The sequence below is a fragment of the Gymnoscopelus microlampas genome (genome assembly GCF_963454915.1).
Source record: "Gymnoscopelus microlampas genome assembly, chromosome: 2".
NCBI classification, from domain to species: Eukaryota; Metazoa; Chordata; class Actinopteri; order Myctophiformes; family Myctophidae; genus Gymnoscopelus; species Gymnoscopelus microlampas.
This window is the reverse complement of record NC_139939.1, coordinates 50871882-50894381: the sequence shown is the minus strand read 5'-3', so window position 1 is coordinate 50894381 and position 22500 is coordinate 50871882. Positions and strand designations below refer to the sequence as shown.

The 22500-nt window shown below is 41.2% G+C and overlaps 2 protein-coding genes across 2 annotated transcripts in view; both read left to right on the top strand.

The window, feature by feature from the left end:
* LOC311055643 (testis-expressed protein 2-like) overlaps positions 1-13426 on the top strand; it is a 45177-nt gene extending 31751 nt beyond the window's left edge. Inside the window, 5 exon segments of the mRNA XM_084071895.1 lie at positions 4830-4956; positions 7503-7616; positions 9971-10180; positions 10586-10706; positions 10848-13426. Coding sequence (XP_083928021.1) covers positions 4830-4956; positions 7503-7616; positions 9971-10180; positions 10586-10706; positions 10848-11000 — 725 coding nt within the window. The 3' untranslated portion in view covers positions 11001-13426.
* Positions 13427-17401: 3975 nt separating this feature from the next.
* card14 (caspase recruitment domain family, member 14) overlaps positions 17402-22500 on the top strand; it is a 19851-nt gene continuing 14752 nt past the window's right edge. Inside the window, exons 1-4 of the mRNA XM_084044888.1 lie at positions 17402-17781; positions 20347-20484; positions 20588-20913; positions 21627-21785. Of these exons, the coding sequence (XP_083901014.1) occupies positions 17568-17781; positions 20347-20484; positions 20588-20913; positions 21627-21785 (837 nt within the window). The 5' untranslated portion in view covers positions 17402-17567. The remainder of the gene's footprint in view (positions 17782-20346; positions 20485-20587; positions 20914-21626; positions 21786-22500) is intronic.

Genomic DNA, 22500 nt, shown 5'->3' with positions numbered 1-22500 from the left:
TAAAGGCAGCGCTGCCCTGATACGCCATCGGACACCGCGGCTCCTCTCTCTTTTCCTCTCCACCCGCTAGCAGAGTGTCATGGCCTCCATAAACCCCAGCTGAGCCAATCCACAACCTTATTATCACACCACTCCCTCCAGGGCCAGCAGGGCTGGAAATAAACCCATCGGCTTCCAGAGAGATGCAGCATCTTCTCTCTTTTAGCTTAATTTATACTCCATCACACGGCGGCATCCCTAACAACAGAGTGCGTCACAGCAAATTCTTATTTAGTTTTAGTCATAGTCTTTTGAATAAAATTGCATTGTCATATTTTAGTCATCTGAAATGTTTTACTTTTTGTCTAGTTTTAGTCGACTAAATATCATAAGATTATAGTCGACTAAATCTACAGTTGATTTAGTCGACTAAAATGTATTTTGGCGGTGCCTTGATGGCGTCGTAATGGCTGATTTTACACTTGGTTGCATGCTGAAAATAGACGCGTTGTGAGCTTATAGATGCTATTTTCAGAGCCCAACACCCGAGCGCAACCAAACATAGACTTAATTGTCTTTTAGGTCTACTGGATCTATTGTCCACTAGTCCCTCCCTAACAATTTAGTCTAGTTTTTATTTGTTGATGAAATAGTCAATATATTTAGTCTCAGTTTTAGTCATCATAGCTTAGTTTCTAGTTAGTTTTTAGCGGTGCCAACCGCTCTAAGCTTGACTTTGTCCGTATGTCCGTATGAGCCTGGGATGAGCACGGCAAAGAAGCAACACATACAAACACACGCGCACACACACACACACACACACGGACTTGGAGATTGCCTATGCCATCTCTCCTCTCATTGGCCACACGTGCCACTGCTTATCAAAGAGGGGTCCAGGGACCCCCAGCGTATGTTATGTCCGTGTAAGCACGGGATGATGTCCGTGTAAGCACGGGATGAGCACGGGATTTTAAACAGCTATAACTCCAGTTTGCAGCATGCCACCAAGTCCAAATTTGGTATGTGGACTTAGACCACCAATAGGGACGAGCATGAATTGCTGAAGTTATCAAAGAGGGGTCCAGGGACCCCCAAGCACGGGATGAGCACGGGATTTTAAACAGCTATAACTCCAGTTTGCAGCATGCCACCAAGTCCAAACTTGGTATGTGGACTTAGACCACCAATAGGGACGAGCATGAATTGCTGAAGCCCCGCCCCCTCTGTCTTCCCATTGGCTGGCCTTTAAACAGCCATAACTCAAGTTCACAGCATGCTAGGGAGTACAAATTTTGTACATGGACTAAAACCACTGTGTGTGTGTCCGTCTGTGTGTGTGTCCGTATGAGCCTGGGATGAGCACGGCAAAGAAGCAACACATACAAACACACACACACACACACACACGGACTTGGAGATTGCCTATGCCATCTCTCCTCTCATTTGCCACACGTGCCACCGGTTATCAAAGAGGGGTCCAGGGACCCCCAGGGACGTCCGCCCGTATGAGCACGGGATTTTAAACAGCTATAACTCCAGTTTGCAGCATGCCACCAAGTCCAAAATTGGTATGTGGACTTAGACCACCAATACGGGCCGAGCATGAATTGCTCAAGCCCCGCCCCCTCTGTCTTCCCATTGGCTGGCCTTTAAACAGCCATAACTCAAGTTCGCAGCATGCTACGGAGTACAAATTTTGGACATGGACTAAAACCACCAATAGGGACAAACTGTAATTACTTAAGCCCAGCCCCCTCTGTCTGCCCATTGGCTGGGCTTTAAACAGCCATTATTCCAGTTTGCAGCATGCTACCAAGTACACATTTGGTAAGTGGACTCAGGCCACCAATAGGGACGAACTGAAATGAGTTAAGCCCCGCCCCAAAGGCACCGCTTCCTTCACACAGGGTGTGATTTTTATTTAGTAATCAACGTAATCAACTGTGTCGTTAGCTTGGAAAATAGTTCATTCGGCGTGCAACACCATCATGCGATGGAGTATAAATGATGGTTTACTCCACCTGACTGTCTGTTTTTGTGCGTCAACCCTTCACTGACATTATGACCCTCTGGTCTTCGGCTCTTCTCTGTTCTTTTATCCATCTGTCATAAGCATGCACGCTTGCTCTCTCTCTCTCCATCGTGTTGTTTCTGTCTCATCTGCTAAGTTGGATGCATTTCTTGGCAGAGCTATAGTTGGTAATGTATCCGTGTCTGTGGAGGATAAGATGAGAGGAATGAAGGAAGGTCAGCCAGTCGGCACACTGCAGCTCCTCTTTTGTCTTTCGTCTGAATTTCACGATGGCTTTTTTTCAGTCAAATGTGGCTGTAATGCAACCCCCACCATCTAATGGGGCTGCAGTCCATCCCATAGACAAGAACATAATGTAAGTTGGACGTGCTTGTCAAAATGTAGACATTTTATATTATTTTACAACATGTGCAACATTGTGCACGGCATAGCTGTTGGCCAGTGTTGATTTCGTCGACTAAAACTGACCAAAAATGTTCGTCGACTACCTTTTTTCAACTTTTTTTTTTCAACTTTTCGACTAAAATGTTAGGGAGGGACTAGAGGAGAAGAGATCCAGTAGAACTAAGACAAGTCATTTTATGTTTGGTTGCGCTCGGGTGTTGCGCTCTGAAAATAGCAGATCTACAAGCTCACAACTCGTCGCAGTGGCTATTCTCAGCATGCAACCAAGTGTAAAATCAGCCGTTACGACGGCGTCAAAGCCCGCCAAAATACATTTAGTCGACTATAATCTTATGATATTTAGTCAACTAAAACTAGACCACCTGAATCAACCTGTCAGGGTTCATTTCTCAATAATGCCTCACTCTTCATTGTGTGTGTGCGTGTGTGTGTGTGTGTGTGCGCGTGCGTGCGCGCGAGAGAGATAGATAGATATAACCGTCCCAAACGGAAGGCGTGCTGATGGAAACTCTGCCACCAGCCCTTCCTTCCACTCTCACATCTCTATTCACCACATAGCGTCCTGTCCTGCACCAACTGCCAGCCTTCACTGCCCTCCAGTGGTTTAAAGAACAACCAGAATTTACGTTCACACATGAACCTGTATGTGGACCTTACAGCCGTGGTTCCTAAACAGTGGGTCAGGTCCCATTTTTATGGGTCGCGACTCGCTAGTGAATATCCCCTTTCTTTTTATAAAGAAGTCAAACATTTTTCAAAGGAATTTCAGAAATAAATAAAAAGAAAATCCATACATGTTTGTTTGAAGAAATGGTGAAAACTAAACGCCAATTTTCTATCCATGACTCACCCCTTGAAGCCTTGAATTCATGGGATTTTTTTTGTTTTTCTCGCATTCCTAAACCAATAATTTCATTACCGGCGGAAAGATGCTAATGTCTCTAGTAGGAGACTCAAAGAGTCTCCATTGAGTCTCCTACCGGAGAGACCGCCGGTTATCAAATTATTAGCTTAGGAATTTGAAAAAAAAAAAATCTCCATGAATTCAAGACTTCATGGGGTGAGTAATGGATAGAAAATAAGTATTTTTGGGTGAACTACTCCTTTAAGCTTGTAGATCGGCTATTTTCACTAATACATTTGACTTAATTCATAATATATGTCCATACGCCTCGGTCCCGGGGAGACATGCTGTAAGGATTACAGCATGTGCTCCTACAGTATATTAAATATGGGAGAGAGAGGCCATTGTCAGAGACACACAAAACAGGGCTAGTCCCAAACAACTGACACAAGACTTCTTTGGTGGGATTAGGGCAACCCATTAGAGCAGGTTTGGTAGATAGAGAAACCATGTTTATGCATGCAGTCTCCCCTGCTGATATCAAATGAGAGCCAGGAGGCGGATCGCATTATGCCCTTCTGTTTCTCCTTCATTTAAAGGCCTGTGTGATCTCTCTCTCTCTCTCTCTCTCTCTCTCTCTCTCTCTCTCTCTCTCTCTCTCTCTCTCTCTCTCTCTCTCTCTCTCTCTCAAAATCTCTCTCTCTCTCAAAATCTCTCTCTCTCTCTCTCTCTCTCTCTCTCTCTCTCTCTCTCTCTCTCTCTCTCTCTCTCTCTCTCTCTCTCTCTCTCTCCTGGTTTGGCTCTCCCCATCTTTTTTCAGGATATAAGCAGATGGATCAACCAGGTAAAACCTGTCAGTGGCCCTTCATCTTAGATGCTCTAGGGAAAAAGAGAGCGAGAGATTGACAGGTGACCTAAAATGCTCTGTCGATAGCCGAAGGCAATCTCAGCTTAACTCTCGAGTTCTGAAGTCTCAGTCCGAAGCTGTTACATTTACTGTAGTTCCATTCACCGCGTATATTCAACATACAGTACATGCAGTAACAATAATTCTATACAGTACAGGGACTGTGTTATGCACATGAGCTGTGTCCATCTCAAATCACCTGTCTCCTCGTCCATTCGTTCAGTTCACAGGATCCTCTCTATCTCCATCCCCCTTATTCTCCTTGAGGAAGTAGTTTCTTTCCATCTCTCCACCGTCCTTGTCTACTTGGTCTAAAATTACTTAACTAAATGATTATTTAAAAAAAGAGTTTACCTTCATTTCCTCAGCTACATAATCATAACCAAGGACACAATAATATGTATTATATGTATTGCCATGGAGCTGCAGCTCTGGACTGTTTTATTCCTTGTAAGTGGATGTGTATGCATGTTGGTGATCAAAGAATTGAATGATATTTCATTGTTGCGATTCATTTTAAATGTATTCAGGAAATAGCGCCAAGCTAATACTAATAGGAATTTACCCATGCCTTTTGTGTATGTGTGCGTGCGTGCCATGCACGTGTGTCTTCCTCTCACACACACTAAATCCAAGTGTTTCTCTCCTGTTGTGTTGGTCAGGTCTGTGGTTTGACCTGGAGATGTCCTTCAGTGGCTCCTTCCTGATGACGTTGGAGACCAAGATGAACCTGATCCGCCTGGGCAAGGAGGCAGCGGGCCTACCCATAGGAGAGATTGGCAAAGATGGGTAAGATAAATATTTACACCTCAGCATTTAGCAGACACTCTTATCCAGAGTGACTTACAAAGTGGAAGATCGGACTAAAGGGCATGAACCATAGTCAACTAAACCTTGATGTATATACTTCATTGTACGATGGTTGGTGTCACTGACCAAAACTAGCCAAGTTACAAGATCGGAGCTCGTAGATCAAGCTTGTAGATCTGCTCATTTCAACGAACGACACCGACGTACGACGGAGTGTAAATTAAGTAATTCAGGGCAAGCTTTCATCTAAATAGAGCACAAAGAAAATACTGCTACAAAGTAACTCGACATCAAACCAGCATCTGTCTCAACAAACAAGCAAACGGCAGCATACATGCATCCAAATAACGTAGAGTGCATTTGTGAACAAGTAAACAACAAACGTCTGGATAACATAACTAGCATCTATCTAATTTAAATAGTCACTGATACAATGGAATGAGAAGTGCTAGTGGGGGTGAGGTGAAGTCAGAAGGGGAGGGTTTTCACTGCTGTGAGCCTGCAGTCCTGACTGACAGAGGGAGGTGTCACAGGGACAAGAGGGACAGATGTCCTGTGTTTGCTGATGGAAGTGTGCCAGCGTAGAGCAGGATCATAGTGCGGAGAAAAATAAAACGAATAGTAAACCATATTTTTTTACCGCTATCCTTTGGGGTGTTGAAGAGTGTATGTTCTTCTCTCGCACAAAGAAATGTTGTTCTCTGTTAACACCTATTCGATGTATTTTGCATCTCCCGCTATCCCTCTCTCTTTCTCTCTCTCTCTCTCTCTCTCTCTCTCTCTCTCTCTCTCTCTCTCTCTCTCTCTCTCTCTCTCTCTCTCTCTCTCTCTCTTCATCTCTATCTCTCTCTCTCTCCCTCCCCCCCTCTCTTTGTGTGTCTTCTGTGCTCTTCCTCTATGCCCTCTGGAATCTACCTTAACATGGATGTCAATTTCCGTCGTTGGTAAGTGGTGCCTGATCATACATATTCACTTTCTTTTCCATTTTCAATCTATCCCATCTTTTCATTTTCGGGCTGCATTACTGTAGATGTTCAGTTGCACCAGCCTGTGATCCTTTCATTGTGCACATTGTCTGGGTCAGCGTGTGTGTGTGTGTGTGTGTGTGTGTGTGTGTGTGTGTGTGTGTGTGTGTGTCACATCATCACAGCTAATTGACATCAACAACCATCTGAAGATGATCAAATTAGGTTTAAGGGCAGTTCACTCCAAGCATTATACTATAACGATAACTACCGGTATCGTAATCACCATTGTCCTTGTTATAATTGTAGTGTGGAGTGTGTGGACTCATCCCACTTGAGTTACAACGATTTTTAGAACTGTATCTTTATACTCATCGTTAAGTTATAGTGCTCGGTGTGAAGGGCTCTTTAGATTTGTTTGTGCGTGTGACCTACCTGTATATCAGGGGTTCCCAAACCTTTTTCCATGCCAACGACCCCGAATAGCCAGCCATAGCCTCTGGCTGTGGAATTGTGAAATGGCTTAAGTAAGAAATTAAATTATTGGAAATATCTGATATACAAGCTCACAACATATTGCGAATTGAAATCAAATTTTGTGTATATATTTTTATGATACTTTTTTTTTAAAAACATCGTCTCTTTTCCAATTGGCTCTCCCTACTTTGAAAATCACTGACCTACTGTATGTTATAGTTCAGTTCAGTTACGAGGTCAGCGTCATGGTTAGGGGTTCAGGAATGCATATACAGTAGGTCAATTAATGGTCTATTTACGTATATTTACGACCCAATATCACGAGAAGACATAACTATCAGTCAAAGTTATGTCTCATGCATCTATGTTTGTCTGCATCTATCTATGTATGTATGTACTGTATGTCAGTGTTTCATTTTCTTTCTACAAGATATATCCATAGAAAAGACATGTCTAGTCTGTTCTGTGTCTGTGCTCATGTGGCTCTTGTTTAGACTGAAAAAGAACTCTCCTGAAAACAATGAAAGTTCTTATAGAGGTACATGCATGTCTGTCTATGTGAGTCTTTGCATGCCTGTGCATCGTGCATGGGTGTTTCACACTGAGTGTCTGTCTGTCTGTCTGTCCATACATTTACATTATCATTGTGTTTGGAACGTTAACAGCAGTGGTTTTCAAACCTTTTGTGCCCAAGGCCCACCAAAGTGTCAAAGTCAAAATCTCAAGACACACCTTAGTATTGATTTTCATGCCAAATAGCCTCAGTAACACATTGTATAACTCTTAACACCCAGTAAAACAGTCGCCGAACAGTTTGCCAAAAAATGAATAAATGAGGGCGTAAATGTACTGTACAAAGTACTGATATAGTAAATTAAAAGATATATTTTTTAAATGTATTGTATAGTTCTATATATTGCAATAATAATGTGTGGTTGTCACAAAATCCAATGGCACACCTGGACCATCGTTTGAGAACCACTGCTCTACGGCGCCGTTGTCACGACTCTGAGAACTATGGGTAGAGTAGACGGTACTTTCCCTGCTGGTCTGTAACATGTATATCTGTGCGTGTGCTTCCAGGTACAGGCCACGGTCTTACTGCCTGGCTGACAGCGACGAAGAGTCTTCCAGCGCGGGCTCGTCCGATGAAGAGGACACCTTGGAGCTCACCGGGGACTCCTCTGGAGCAGAAGGGTGAGAATGAATCAGAATCAGAATCCTCCGCTTTATTGTCACGTCACATCACAGGTTTACAGAAGTAAAAAAAAAAGTGGGTGAAACTGAGTTTTGTGCAAGTTCTATCGTTTTTGTTGTTTCCATAGAAAAAAGAAAGGGAAGAAAGGGGGGGGGGGGGCAGGGGGGAAGAGAGATCGATCAAAGAAACAAACAAATGATCTACATATTTACACATAGTGCCTGAGGTAAGATATAAAGGTGCGTGAGCATAGCAGCAGATGCATACTGTACGTACTATGCTATGGATGTTAGTTAAGGTGCAAGGGGAAAAAAAGCATAATCCACATAAGGTAAACTGACACAACTATGGAATGGATTATCGTGGCGGCACAATTTTCCTTCTACGAGACCCCCCTACGTCTTTTTAAAGCGGTGGATCGTTGTGAAGAATAATATTCTATGATTTTTCAAAGGTTAGTGAAAACACTCAGAAATTGCTGGCAGTGGCTTAGCAAACAATGTTTTGACAATGATTTCTGGCAGTCAAAGAGTTAATATTAGGCAATATTAACAATCTTGTGACTAAGCCATATGGTTACAGTATCTGCACGTGATTTCTAGGTATAACAAAATACATCAATTTCCCCTTAAGTTCACTTTGACCTAGTGTGCAACTCATGATCTGCCTCTTGCGTCCGCTTAATCTCCTGTGGGAGCCATCTTCTCTCCCTTTTGTGGTCACTTTCCCAGACGTGAACTCATTGTTTGTTAATCATGCTTAGAACATTTACTTTACGTAAGTAAGCAGAGTAAGAGTAGTTTCATCATGAATCATCATTTCCTGCACACAGAGGCCCCTAGGCCTCTAATCCAGAGGCCTTTCTTACTCTCCTGCATAGGTTCTTCCGCCCCCTACACACGATTGACATTTTCTTGCAGATCCTCTTTCAGCTGTTTTGTGGTTCGATTTGAGTATGTTACATCATCTGTAAATATATCGGATGACAGGATAGTTTTGAAGTTGAAGTTAATAAATGTTGGGTCAGGGTGACACGCTAAGCGGAGTTTGTCAACAGTTCTCATGCATGCTTTTCTCTCCAGCTCATATAAAATTATTCATTCATTAATTATTTCTCCTAACATGCTTTTCTCTTTGCCAAAATCTAAGCGTGCAGCATAAAATTGATCAAATAATGTTGTTCGGAGAAAACGGAAAACATGTGCAATGGGTCCGGCTCATACATAAGTATTCATTCATTCATTATTTTAAACCCTCCACTTGAAGTTGTTTATCCCAAACGTGGTTTGGTGACTTTCCCCACAATAAACATAGTGCTAAATATGTTTTCAGTTACTCCTAACAGATTGTTGAGCAGATGACAGTTCACATGGCAGGCACATGACAGTATATCAATTTGTTTGTGAACTCGTTAAATATTATCAGGTCAGAGCGTTGGATACACAATCCTGCAAAAAAAAAAACACTAACAGAAATGTAGCTAAATGAAACCTTTACAAGATTTTTTTTCTGACTGCCATCTGTTCAAATTTGTTATAACAAAGTTATTAAATCACTTAACTAAAGAATTAATTATTATCCTGCTTCTGGCAAGAGCGAAACATTACGTAATCAGAATTTAATCATTAACCTACAGTTGTATCGCTGTACATTTTCTCCCATAAGCATTTAAGCCCTATTTAAAAGAAAAATGTGAAAAGAGACGACCTGCAAGCTCATTATGTGCCACGATGCAATGCATTGTGAGCTTGTAGATGTGCTATTTATGCATTTTTTTAACCCTGTAAGACCTGGGACCGTTCTGTGTCATTTTAAGATTTGAGCTAAAAAGTATTATTTTACACTTTGTCTATTCAAAAATAGCAGATATACAAGCTCATAGCGCGGCACCGAGTGCCGCGCTATGAGCTTGTAGATCTGCTATTTTTGAGAAATCGTGAAAATTTGAGCAAATCTTTGAATATATGTATTTTTAAAGTGAACATCTGTAACTCAAATCTTTGCTCCTGGGGGTCCCTGGAACAACATATTTTGAGATGGGGGTCCGCAGCCAAATACGTATTCATTTTGGGGTCCTTGACATGAAAAAGTTTGAGCACCACTGATATAGAAACATACATTTTTCAGAAAACTGTTGGGATTTAGAAGACATTTGTAGAATCGGCTTCAGGTCTCAATGGGTTAAATGTTTTTTTGGGGGGGGGGCATTTCAATCGTTTGTGAATATTTAAAACATTTATATAATTTGTCAATCTTTGTCCATTTTTGAAAACATATACATATAACACATAAACATATAACAATAGAGACACCAGGGTTGAAAGTGATTGACGTTTCTCTGTATGTGCTGTAGCTTGGTGGGGGGACACAAACCCAGCAAGATCATGCGCTTTGTGGACAAGATCGCAAAGTCCAAGTACTTCCAGAAGGCCACGGAGACAGAGTTCATCAAGAAGAAGATGGAGGAGGTGTCCAACACTCCCCTCCTGCTCACCGTGGAGGTCCAGGAACTCCAAGGAACACTGGCTGTTAACATCCCTCCTCCTCCCACTGACAGGATATGGTATGATGTCATATTTGTTTTCATTACAACATTCTATGTTGCTGCAGATTCATGTGTGGAATTCTCAAATGCAGCCATTAGTCACAGACTCAAAGTGTATCAAATATGTTTTTTTTTCTCTGTATCAACACAAAATATCCAGGAATTACTTTTAAATATGATGCGTTTTGCTGGGGGGAATTAAAGACAGCAGTGCCTCAAGTAAACAGATCGTTATCTATAGTGTAGGCAATGAGTTTGAGTGCCATTTAATGTGTTGCTGTGTCAGTGTCTTTCCCATAACACGGCTCTGCCCTCTGCTGGTGACTGAGCATATTTTTTGGAGGCCTTTTTCTTTTTCAACATTCATAATGGGGTTTTTCCCTGTAACTTCGATTCCCTGTTGAGCCCTTGTCTTTGTTGCAGGTATGGCTTCAGAACTCCACCACACCTGGTGCTGAAAGCCCGACCAAAACTGGGAGAAAGAGAGGTCACTCTGGCTCACGTTACAGACTGGATAGAAAAAAAGCTGTTTGAGGAATTCCAGGTATGGATCGATGTTTTACATTTCTTGTGGTGTGTTTTTATTTCACCTCACCTTTTGTGTCCGATATCAAAGCATTGCATGTTATCAGAAGTTAGAAAACCACGTCACCTTACTGACGTTGTCCTTTCTCCGCCGTGTTAGAACATCTTTGTGATGCCAAACATGGACGACTTGTGGCTGACTATCATGCATTCTGCCATGGACCCCCGTACCGCTGGCGGACCCGTCGTAGCCGACTCCACAGCAGAATCTGAGCCTTTCCAACACGACAGGGGCCCCACCAGTCAGCCATGAAGAGTTGTTTACAGTATTTCATAGTGCTCCTGGAGTCTAAAAATAGCAACGCGGGGGGTAATCCATGGGGGCCTGATCTACTACTACACACAGAAAAAAACCTTCCTATAACAGCACATTCCCGTAGCAGGGGGGTATCTCACCTGCCATAAAGGAGACCAACTACTAGAATGAACCAGACAGAGTTCTGCTACCCAAGGAAACACTAGATTAACCTGTGACTGGCTGCTCTCTTCAGTACTTTTATATCATTGGGAGATGAAGAGATTTCTCTTTGAAGGATTCATATAACGGTAACGACCTATTAAATAGGGACTAACTTGTGGAGCCAGGGAGCTTCATTTTTTGGTGAGAAGCGATTTTATGAGAGGAATGTATGGCGATTTATGAATTGTCATGTCCTTTTTGAACACATTACTATGAAAGCATTCACCAGATATACCTTATAAGGCTACATTATGTGATTTCTGCATAGAGCACAAGAACAGAGGAGTGGAAATGACACGGCATGTAGACCGACATGAGTAGTCTTAAATGATAGATGGACATGCCATACACTGTAGTAACAAGAATGCTGTGTGGATATTGTAGTCCATTTTAGTATAGAAAAAACTATTAGTGAAGGTTCTGGTAACATGTTGAAATTAGCGGTATTCAACAGTGAACGTTTTTACTACAGTATGTCCATAAAGAGCTAGTTTACCTTTTTTAAGTGTAATGGAAGTGAGTGGACATCTCAGATACTTGATATTATAATTTTTTGTTTTGTGTTCACGCCTGCAAGTACAATGTGTGTTTATGTAGGCAGCCTTTGACGGGACGCGAGCTAGAAGTATTCATTTGTGCTGTGACCACACGCTCTCAAGTCCCTGACAGGCCAAGACCCCATTTTATATGACTCAGTTTCTACATGAATCTGTACTATAGTTCCAAGAGAATGTCCACTTTCTCTCTCTCTCTCCAAACCTCAGAAAGCCAATGCTAAAAGCTTCATGAATTCACGAATGCCTATGTAAATGCCATGGTAATTATAAGTACATGGACACAATAAGTGCAATGATATAAACAGTTTGATCTTGTAAAGACAAAAGTTTGTTTGAAAAATAAATATGTATAAGGCATCTTAACACGTATATTGAATGTATATGGATGGATGTACATTTTTTTGGGGTTCATCTTTTTATGAAATCCTTTTTTTGTGGGGGACATATATTGCTTTATTTAGATGGGAGAGTGCAGAGACAAGAAAGCGAGGGCAGAGAGAGGAGACATTTGAGACAAGACAAGAGCATGTGGTCAGTGCACTAAGTGGTTGTAAAGACAATATGAAAGGTTTTTGTTAACCACTTACATATTTTGATTGTGGTATGCAAAGTATTGACAAATGCAATTTGAGAATTTATTATTTTTGCTTCATTTTAGGTTCATGGTCTTGGAAAACACTATCTTATCATACAGCTATCAAATGCCGATGTGCCGTTCAGTCATTGTTTTGCTTTGTGATTTTCTTCAAGCCTGCGAGCCATGTGTCTTTATGGAGTGGTGGTGCATTCATTTATAAGCCTTCTTGTCATTGCTTATGAATAATGTAAAAGACATGAAGTTACATTACCAAATGCAATAGCTGCCAATGCTTTGAAAATATTCTGCTCACCATTAAGCTGAATGATACGTTAATGTAGCTTAACGCCCCGCCCCTCTGTATGGTACAGTACAGAGTACTCATCAACGTATAGTAGAATGTTCATTGCCAAAAACATATAGCCGTATCAACTGGTTGTTTCTCAGAGAATAGCTTTATAACTATTCTTATTTGTTATCCTAACCACAGTCTGGATTTAGGCCTTCAGTGTCTGATTCTATTCTTTTTTGGCAAAAATATCTTACTGATACATTTGTAAGATTTCTTTTGTTTCGTTTTTTTGTTTTCATGAATTCCTACTTTTTGTTGAATCATCCACTTTTTCTTAAAAGGCACTGTAACAAACTCTTGATTAATTTCCATGAAGCTTTTCTTTTCTGTTCGAAGTATTAGTTTTGTTCAACTATGTCAGAGTTGGTTAAGGTTTTTGTTTTGTCTGTTTCTCTGGTGTAAACGGGAATAAGAAGTTCACATATAAAGCCCATGCCATCATTTGTGTTTTATGAAGTGTCTATGTTTTGTTATATTGGCATGTAAGTTTAAGGCCAAATTGAGTGATAGTGGGTATCTGCCTCTTGTCAATATGGAAAAGTAAAATTCTGTAAATTAAACCCTTTATACTACAGATGTTTATTTTCAGGCCATTTTTTCTCATTCGGGGGTAAAGTTCTGTTATGAATTTTGTATTGTGAATTGTAATGCAAATATGTGGTACAAATGGGAAAATCCAGCTTGCTTTGTAATTATTCGCTCTTGAATTAAATAAAGATTTTTTTTAATGAGACTTTCTTGTGCAGATGTTTGTTCATAGGAGAATGAGCAACCACTTCAACAATTAGCCGACAGTGGCATCTGAATCAGTGACATTCATTTACCTGATTATCTTAATTCTTTTCCCCCCAGGGGCCACTTGAGAAACTGAAGAATAGCGTCTTGCACTTTGTTGCCGAGATTAAACCACCCACCTCTAAAAACCTCTTGCACCTATGGCACGCTATGCACTGGAATCTGGTGCCTGTTATTCCACTTTTACCCGTAGTTAGTTTCCTCATTCCACAATGATTTGCATAATTCACTACGCAATAAGAACGTCCCGGACATCCGCCGGTCCCATTATTTGCCTCTGTTACCCAGTGCTACAAGGTTGTAAATGTCTCAACTTTGATACTTTAATGTTTAATGGGATTTTACTGTCTTCCTATTCACACATCCGGCTATAAGGATGGCCATACAGCTCGTCTGCATTGGTTCTCACAATATAAAAGATTAGGAAATCTTCCCAAGGAAAACGTCAACCTCTAGTTAATGCTATTAAAGCCAATAACAGTAAGACACATGACCATTTACATATTGGGTGTATTAACATCATATCATCATACAAACCTTTATCACGCAGTGTGCAGACAGGACGGGATCATGTTTCTCAGGTCTCAATCCTCTTTGATGTATCCTTTACCATCCTTTATGAGGGTATTACTAGGCTACTGCAGATTTTAGCAGAGGTAAAGTTTAAGGACTAACTGAATAATCATATGATTTATGGTGTGTCCACCTCGTACATTCTTCCCGTCAAGGTATGGATCAGTAGGTGCATTGTCCCTTAAATCAATGATAAACCACTGTTTAGGCCATTGGTTCTCAAAGTGGGGTCCGGGGACCCCCAGGGGTCCTTGGGGAGGTACCAGGGGGTCCCCAGCAAAAGTAGTTAATATCAGCGTCACAATCATTTTAACCACTTTAACTATTATTTTATACTTTAGCTATTCAAAAATAGCAGATCTACAAGCTCATAGCGCGGCACCGAGTGCCGCGCTATGAGCTTGTAGATCTGCTATTTTTGAAGAATCTTGAAAACCTGTGCAAATCTTTGAATATTTTTTTTAAAAAGCGAACATTTTCAACTCAAATATTTGCTTTTGGGGGTCCCTGGAACAACATTTTTGAGATGGGGGTCCGCGGCCAAATACATATCATTTTGGGGGTCCTTGACATAAAAAAGTTTGAGAACCACTGGTTTAGGCCACAGTTGTCACTAATGAATTAGTGTTGTCTTAGATCTGGATCTGGACTATATCTCCCACAGGGGAGAAAAGGGACAGACTTTTCTACCAGATGCTAGACAGGTCATATTACGGCTTGTATGCCTTTATGGATAGGACAGTATAGGCTGACAGGAAATGGGGAGAGAGATGGGGAGTGACATGCAGCAAAGGTCTTCGGGGTCGGGAGTCGAACCCGCGACACGCAGTCAGGCTGCATTACCAGCCTACATGTATAGGTGCCCAGACGGTTACACCAAACGTTGGTGCCAAATAAGAGTGATCTTTCCAAAATTCAAAATTCAAAAACTTAAGAGGAGTTCAACCAGCCGTGGGGTTTATAACGTTATAAAATATATTTATTACACAGAGATTAATAACACAGTGCTACAGTAATGGATTGGGTACAATATGGTCATGTTTTCTTTCCTTTGCAGAATCTCAATATACACTGTATTCTTATCTCACCAAAATAGGCTACAAAACTATGCTAAGCCGTTATTGTGTGTTCAGCAATAGTGAAAGGTTCTAGGATTTCTCTCTTGTACTTCTGTTTTTTTTTTCTCCCCTTGTTTCTGCAGCCTCTATTTATACCTAATATCTATCCCTAGCTCAGTGTGGTTAGCCACATGTCCAAAAAAGGACACTCTTTCAACCGCCACTGAACTCGCAGCTATGCGATAAATCCCCCTAATTCCTGGTATTGACTTCACAAGCGTGCACGTGTCTTATCATAGCTGCTGTCTACACATTCGTTGTGGGTCAGACACTGTCAAAGCAACAAGGCATCTCATATTGTAAGCCTATAGCTTTGTCGAGCCACGTGGCCCATAGGGAAGAAGCTATACAAGTACCTGTACTCACCTATACAAGTACATCCCCCAGCCATGACGTACAAGTACACACCCTGGATATGACACTGTACTGTATGTCACAGGGACTTACCCTCAATCGAACCCTTGATGCTGAGTGCCAAGCACGGAGGCATTGGGTTTATAGTCTTCTTTGGTATGACCTGAGGCTGACCGGGGAATGACCCCCCCCGACCTCCCACTCTCAGAGCTGACACTCTAATCTCATATCTCATAATACTGTACAGATATTAACAGAATAAGGCTTCATCAAAATCAACCATTTCACCATTATTACACCAATGGTTCCTACAGTTTTCACTGATCATTGTTGCATTTGATTATTATCTTGATTTGATCTTCTGTTTCTTCTTATTCTCCTGCTTTGTCCCTTATGTTGTCCCATGGGACCCAGACCTTCCACCATGGCACCAGCAACAGTAGCTGTTCTTACATTATGCTTGCATTTAACAATTATTATAGTATTTGCTGTTAAGCCCATTGTTTTAGAATAAATAATGCCAGAACACGCCATTATGCAAATGTATTTTCCATGATATTTAGGCCTACTGTTATTATTAACAGTAAAATGCTTGAAGAAAGACCATGTCTGATCATCCTCTACACATTCAAGCAGTTGCTAATAATGTGTGTGTGTGTGTGTGTGTGTGTGTGTGTGTGTGTGTGTGTGTGTGTGTGTGTGTGTGTGTGTGTGTGTGTGTGTGTGTGTGTGTGTGTGTGTGTGTGTGTGTGTGTTGGTGCTTGTGTGCTAGAAGAGAAAGGTCAGCTGGGAGAGCCAGGGGTCCAGCAGTGAGGACTCGCCCTTGGGCGCTTTCTATGTGGGTGGGCCGGCCAGGCCCACCCACATAGAAAGCTGGCCCACCCAATCGATTAACAAAAATAAAATAATAATAATAAAAAAATATATAATATTTTTTAATAATAAATCGGTAAAATCAGGCAATAAGAATTAAATCACATAACCCTAACCTAACCCTAAAACCGAAATAAAGTAACAAGAAAGCGGGGGGGAAGTACCAAAATCTGCCCAAAAACCGAACATTTTCGCGCGCGCGCACCCGCTGCCGCCTAGGCCCAGCCTATTAGCGTTCTGGCTGCGCCACTGGTTAGTGCCTGCGTCAGTAATTTTGATGGTCTTTATGAGTCCTACAAATCATGTTACACACAATTGCTTGAACAAGCTGACAACTCCAGCCTATCCCTGTCTGATTTCCTGCTCGTTCAGTGGACTTTGAACTTCAAAGCTCAATGTTTGCTCCTGCAGCAGCAGGCAGCCTGCTCTCCTGTTTGCTTGTCCATGATTAAGACGCACACTGTATCACCTATACAGCAGTTACAGGGAGCCTTTATACCAACACATTTACTGTGGTTTGTTTGACTCACACTTGGCAAACACTAAGCTAATTATAGCTTAATTACATGGTTCCATATGATGATGACACATTAGTCACATACAGAAGTGCGAAGTGGAGGTTTGTGCTGTCTGTCAGCAGACATTGATTTTAATAGCCATGAAACATGACTGTCATTGTGACAGACGAATTTTCCAAACAAACAAACTGTAAACAGCCCTACTTTTTGGGTGCGGACTGCGGAGGAGTATGTGGAAGTGAGAGAAAACACAGTCAGAAAGTGCATAATCACTGTAATTACACAGTGTGTTCATGTCTAATACTCCTGTTGTTTGTTTAGTGACAGTCAATCACATTGTGTGTGTCGCAGCTGGGTGCACACACACAGCACTTGTATTTCAGGTTTTGCCACACATGCCATGCTTGCTTGCCTTCGACGCTGCTGTCGGCAGGGCGTGGAGAGGGCTGCTGAAGTTTGATCACGTTCGTTCGTTCGGTCAGTCAGTCAGTCGGGAGTTTCTATGTCAGGGATGATGTTCAGACAGGAGAGGAAAGCGCGCAGGTGAATTTGGGCATTTCCTCCGATTACGCAGGGTGCTGTAGCAGTTTCAACAGGATCATCATACATTCTGTGAGAGTCCAACACAACACACGCTCACAGAATGTCGGGGGAGTGCATTCCAGAGGGTCCTGATCTGAAGGAGATGTCCGAGGAGGACCTGTGGCAGCTGATCAACGACAACCGGCACCGCATCTCGCTGAGCGTGCGGCCGTGCAGGCTGATGCCTTACCTGAGGCAGGCCAGGGTGCTGACCGAGGTGGACGAGGACGAGATCCTGTCCAGCCACAACCTCACCAACCGCACCATGAGAACCAGTAAGAATATGCACGAGCACTCACTCTCGCAGATGCTGAGTTTTAGCTTACTATTAAAGATGGTAATAAAAAGAAAACGCCGAAAACGGGTAGCCTTATAGTAGAAATAATAATATTTTTAAAAAAAAGTAGGCTACTCATTTTTTGTTTGTTTATTTTTTGTTAAAAACAAAAAGTTTTTTAGTTGCCAACTCCAGTCAGTAGAGAGACATTTTGTCATCTCTTTTTCTTTTTCTCATCACTTCCAATTTCAGTAGTTTATCCTGTAGGCTATCCTGTGTGAGTTCTCTCTCCTGGTTGGTATGACATTTTATTTTCAGTTTACTATAGCAACAATGATTAGGCTATTATCTTAATACAGAGCTATATTTAACACTTATTTTAACATAAATAAATAAACTCTATCACTTGCACCACCTTTAAATGGAATACATTAAAACCAAATCAAACGATTATAAACAGGAATAAAAGCTTTAGGAAAACATTTACAATAGCCTGCAGTCTGGCCCAAATATTAAAAATGTCCCAGTTTCAGTATCCAGTTTCAAAAATCTTCTGAAGTTATTCCAAGCATAAGCTGAGTAGGCTTAGACTACTGTATCTGATAGCAGACTTTCACAGGTTGTTCAGGCATTGCTCGGTATCCGAGCAATGCCTGAGGAATTTGATTTCCAAAGTAATAAATGGAGAAGCATGCCTGTAAATTTCATAATCAACAACTGAGAGGAGCAGTAGTGCCTCTTCAACATTTTTTCTACAGGAGGACAATGGAAAACAAACTTTGTTAATGTAGTTGCCAAGTGTTGCCCTCAGTTTATTTGTATTATTATTATTATTATTATTATACAAGATTATATCTTTTTTTCAACATGAGGGTTTATCATCAAGCCAAATGCCAAGACATTTGTTCAGTCCGCGTGTTTGACATCTGAAGCAAATGTGGATATTGCTAAAGATTCTAGCTCTGGATTAGAGCCTACATTTGTTTTTTGACAATAGCAGAATAGTGCAATACTGTGTATATTTAGGCTACATTACAATCACTTAACATCCCCCTATGTAAAGCGTCTTTGGGTACTTAGAAAAGCGCTGTATAAATCTGTGATATTATTATTATTTATAAGATTGAGGTCATGTAATTAATATTAAATAACATTGGATCCCTACACTATGACCTTTAATTCTGAAGACACATCCCCTACCTAGCCCGATAATTGTTTAAAATGTTTATGTCACCACCCTTATGGCAAAATATGAGCATTCTTCCAAAATAGGGATTTTGTCCAGTGAGTACAACAGTCAAATTATAATACAATACATGGAGGTATCAACATGTGTTATACAATCTTTGATTAAGTGTTGTGATACAGAATCCTCTGTTGTGATCCTAAACACTCTCTCTATTAGAAGTGGTGACTTAATTGAGTTGAATTAGTCATCTGTAAACAAGTGTGAGTTCAGAGAAAAAGATGACAACAGTGTTACATGTGACACTGACACTACCATGTTGACATCTTGTTCTCACAACATTTCCTAGTTTATTAGCCAAACACATAAATACATTTTGCACGAACCGCATCAGTAGGCCTACGTGGCCGGAAGATATGTGAGTCATGACAGACACAGAAGTAGTCAAGACAGGATATGAATAGGAGATGTGGCTATACAAACTGTATGCTGGGCACACAGATGTGTGATAAAATGAGACCCATATCTATATGATTACACAGATTAAGAGTGATTAAGTACAGTTATAAGAATATCATGATACTGGTATGTGGGTTAAGCCTCATGCATATTTCAACAGTTAGGGTAGGGCAGGCTATATTTACATTTAGTGTAGTGTGTGTAGTGTAAAAGCATTTCAAAACCCTTCTAGCAGCCTCTATGCATCCACTACTCAGCAGCAGTATGTTGCGTGTTGTTTTATGTATCACAATACAATGTGATACATGCTTTTTTGTGTCTAATCCACGTTGGTGTTTTTGAATGATGACCTTGTTGTGATTTTAAAATGGCCAATAAAGTATTCTATTCTATTCTATTTCTAAAGAATATCTGCTAAATTATTTAAGATAAAAAAACAGGCCTTTCATAGCCCTTTTTGATTACAGTGTTGTGCGTAACATATACGGTATTGATTTTTAAAATTTCTCTGGCTGAATTGGTTAAAGGGATGTTTCACTTTCAAATAAAATTAGAAATATAAAAATGATAAAATTAAAACATTTATTCTTTATGAAAAAACGAATGGAAAAATCACAGCAATCATTGTGTAAGGGGACGTGATTTTTCCATTACTTTAAAAAAAAAAAGTTTTATCTTCTTATTTTATTATTGACATTTTTATTGTTGTGAAGCACTTTGTGACTCTGATTGTCTGTGAAAGGTGCTCTAGAAATAAACTTTACTTACATACTTACTTAAATAGTCTGCTAGAAGATGATGATAGACAGTGTTTGCTTCTGCTTTGCCCTCTTCTCTTACTGCTGTTGTTAACTTTCAGAGTGAATGCATTATGTAAGTCAAAGTATCTTTGTTGAACTTTGCACTTCCCTTTTTCAGGCTACATGCTGGACCTCCTTGGTACCCAGGGACGGAATGGCGCTGTGGCCCTATTGGAGGGCCTGATGATCCACTACCCAACCATCTACACCCAGGTCACAGGACGTTCACCCAGCACAGAGCCCTCTCGATTCAGCGGTTGGTGGCTTAAAATCAAGGCTACCCCAATTCTATTGGTAATTGGTTAATACTGGATATGATTTTTTTTACTAACCCCTTTACTGTGAAATTGTACTTCCAGGCCTAATAAAATACTCTGAGCTGACAGAGTATCTGATCAGGGCAGTAACAGGGATGCAGAAGGAGCTCCAGGAGGCCCGCAACGAGGCTGGTCGACTCGGCGCACGCTCCGCCTCACTTGAGTCTGAGCTCAGCCAGCTGGTGGAGCAGGAGAAGGAGTCCAGGGACCTCCAGTCTGACTATGAGCGCATGAGAAAACACCTGGCTGCCGCACACCGCGAAGTGACCAAGCTGAAAGATGAGAAGTGTGACGTGTATGTGCGCTACACGGCGGCCATCGAGGAGAAGTCGGCTGTGAACATCCGCAACCGCGACCTCAACCTGCAGGTGAGAGTTCACGCTATTCAGGGACGTCACGGGCTCTCAGAAGGTGGGGGGGATGGACTTTCGGTGGACTATACCCCTTACTTTACACTTTGGCTATTCAAAAATAGCAGATATACAAGCTCATAGCGCGGCACCGAGTGCCGCACTATGAGCTTGTAGATCTGCTATTTTTGAAAAAGCGTGAAAAACATTTGTAACTGTCAAATGTTGACAAATTCTGTATTAGTACATTTTTTGGGCGGATTTTGTTCGTTTTTTTTTTTTCCTGTTTTGGTTACTTTATTTCGGTTTTAGGGTTAGGTTAGGTTATTTAATTCTTATTTTTGCCTGATTTTACAGATTTATTATCAAAAAAATATGTTTTTTTTATTTTTTCAAAAAGTGGGGGGTATGAAATCACGGATCTGTGAGAGTGAGGGTGTTGCGTCGTACGCACAGTGAATGGCCGTGACGCCCCTGACGCTATTGCTCACTATGGCTTTGTCCCAAATAGAAGGCAGTATATGAAGGAAAGAAAGAAGGCATCAAGGTCTTTCCCATCTAGTCTATGCTACCTGTTAAAGTGCCTTCACTATGGCTAATTTTGAAGGCAGCAACTTATCATGTTTGGTTGTGTGACTGAGATATGAGATGTTTTGAGATGGACAAGACAGGTGTTTTCCTTTTTAATCAGCCATGACAACTGTGCAGTGTTTGTCTTGTATTGGTGGCAGGTGTATCAGCTACAAACTGAGCTGCAAAAGGCCCAAACAGAAACTGACTTCCAGAAGCGACGCTCGCTCAGATGTGCCTCTCCTGCTGAGACGCAACAGTTACGGGAGGAAGTCAGCGCACTTCGCCGCCAGTTGCTGGAAGCTGAGAAATTCTCCCCGGTGAGAGACAGAGAGATGGGTGGGGTGGGTGGGTGGGTGGATGGGTGTGGGAGTGCGGAGTGTAAAGCTAAATGTCTTCTCTTTCATTTATCCATTCAGGATTGAAAAATAAGACTATAAAGTAGACATGATCATATTCTTCTGGCCTTTTTCATCGCAATCGTTTTGGCCTAGATTCAATACCCATTGACACCAAACAAAAGAACTATACGCACTCATCACTTAAGGGACAGTGAAGGCGCGGTGAGTGTGGATATCTTCTTTCAACAGGAACAATGAATAGTTATCTCTGCCTGCATCTTCTTCAAAACACAGTTTTTGCTACTACTCCTACAGATTCTGTCCAAAACTCAAACTACTACTCATTAGCTAACTATGGATGAACATGTATTTTTGATATTCCATAGGATTGGCTATAAGTGGCTTCTTAACCCATTGAGACCTGAAGCCGATTCTATATATATATGTCTAAATCTCAACAGTTTTCTGAAAAACGTATGTTTCTATATCAGTGGTGCTCAATCTTTTTCATGTCAAGGACCCCCCTCGGTGCCGCGCTATGAGCTTGTATATCTGCTATTTTTGAATAGCCCAAAGTGTAAAATAATGCTTTTTAGCTCAAATCTAAAAATGACACAGTTCCAGGTCTTAATGGGTTAAGTGAATACAATAATGTACAAGGCAGCAAAACATAACTGCATAATTACAGTATACA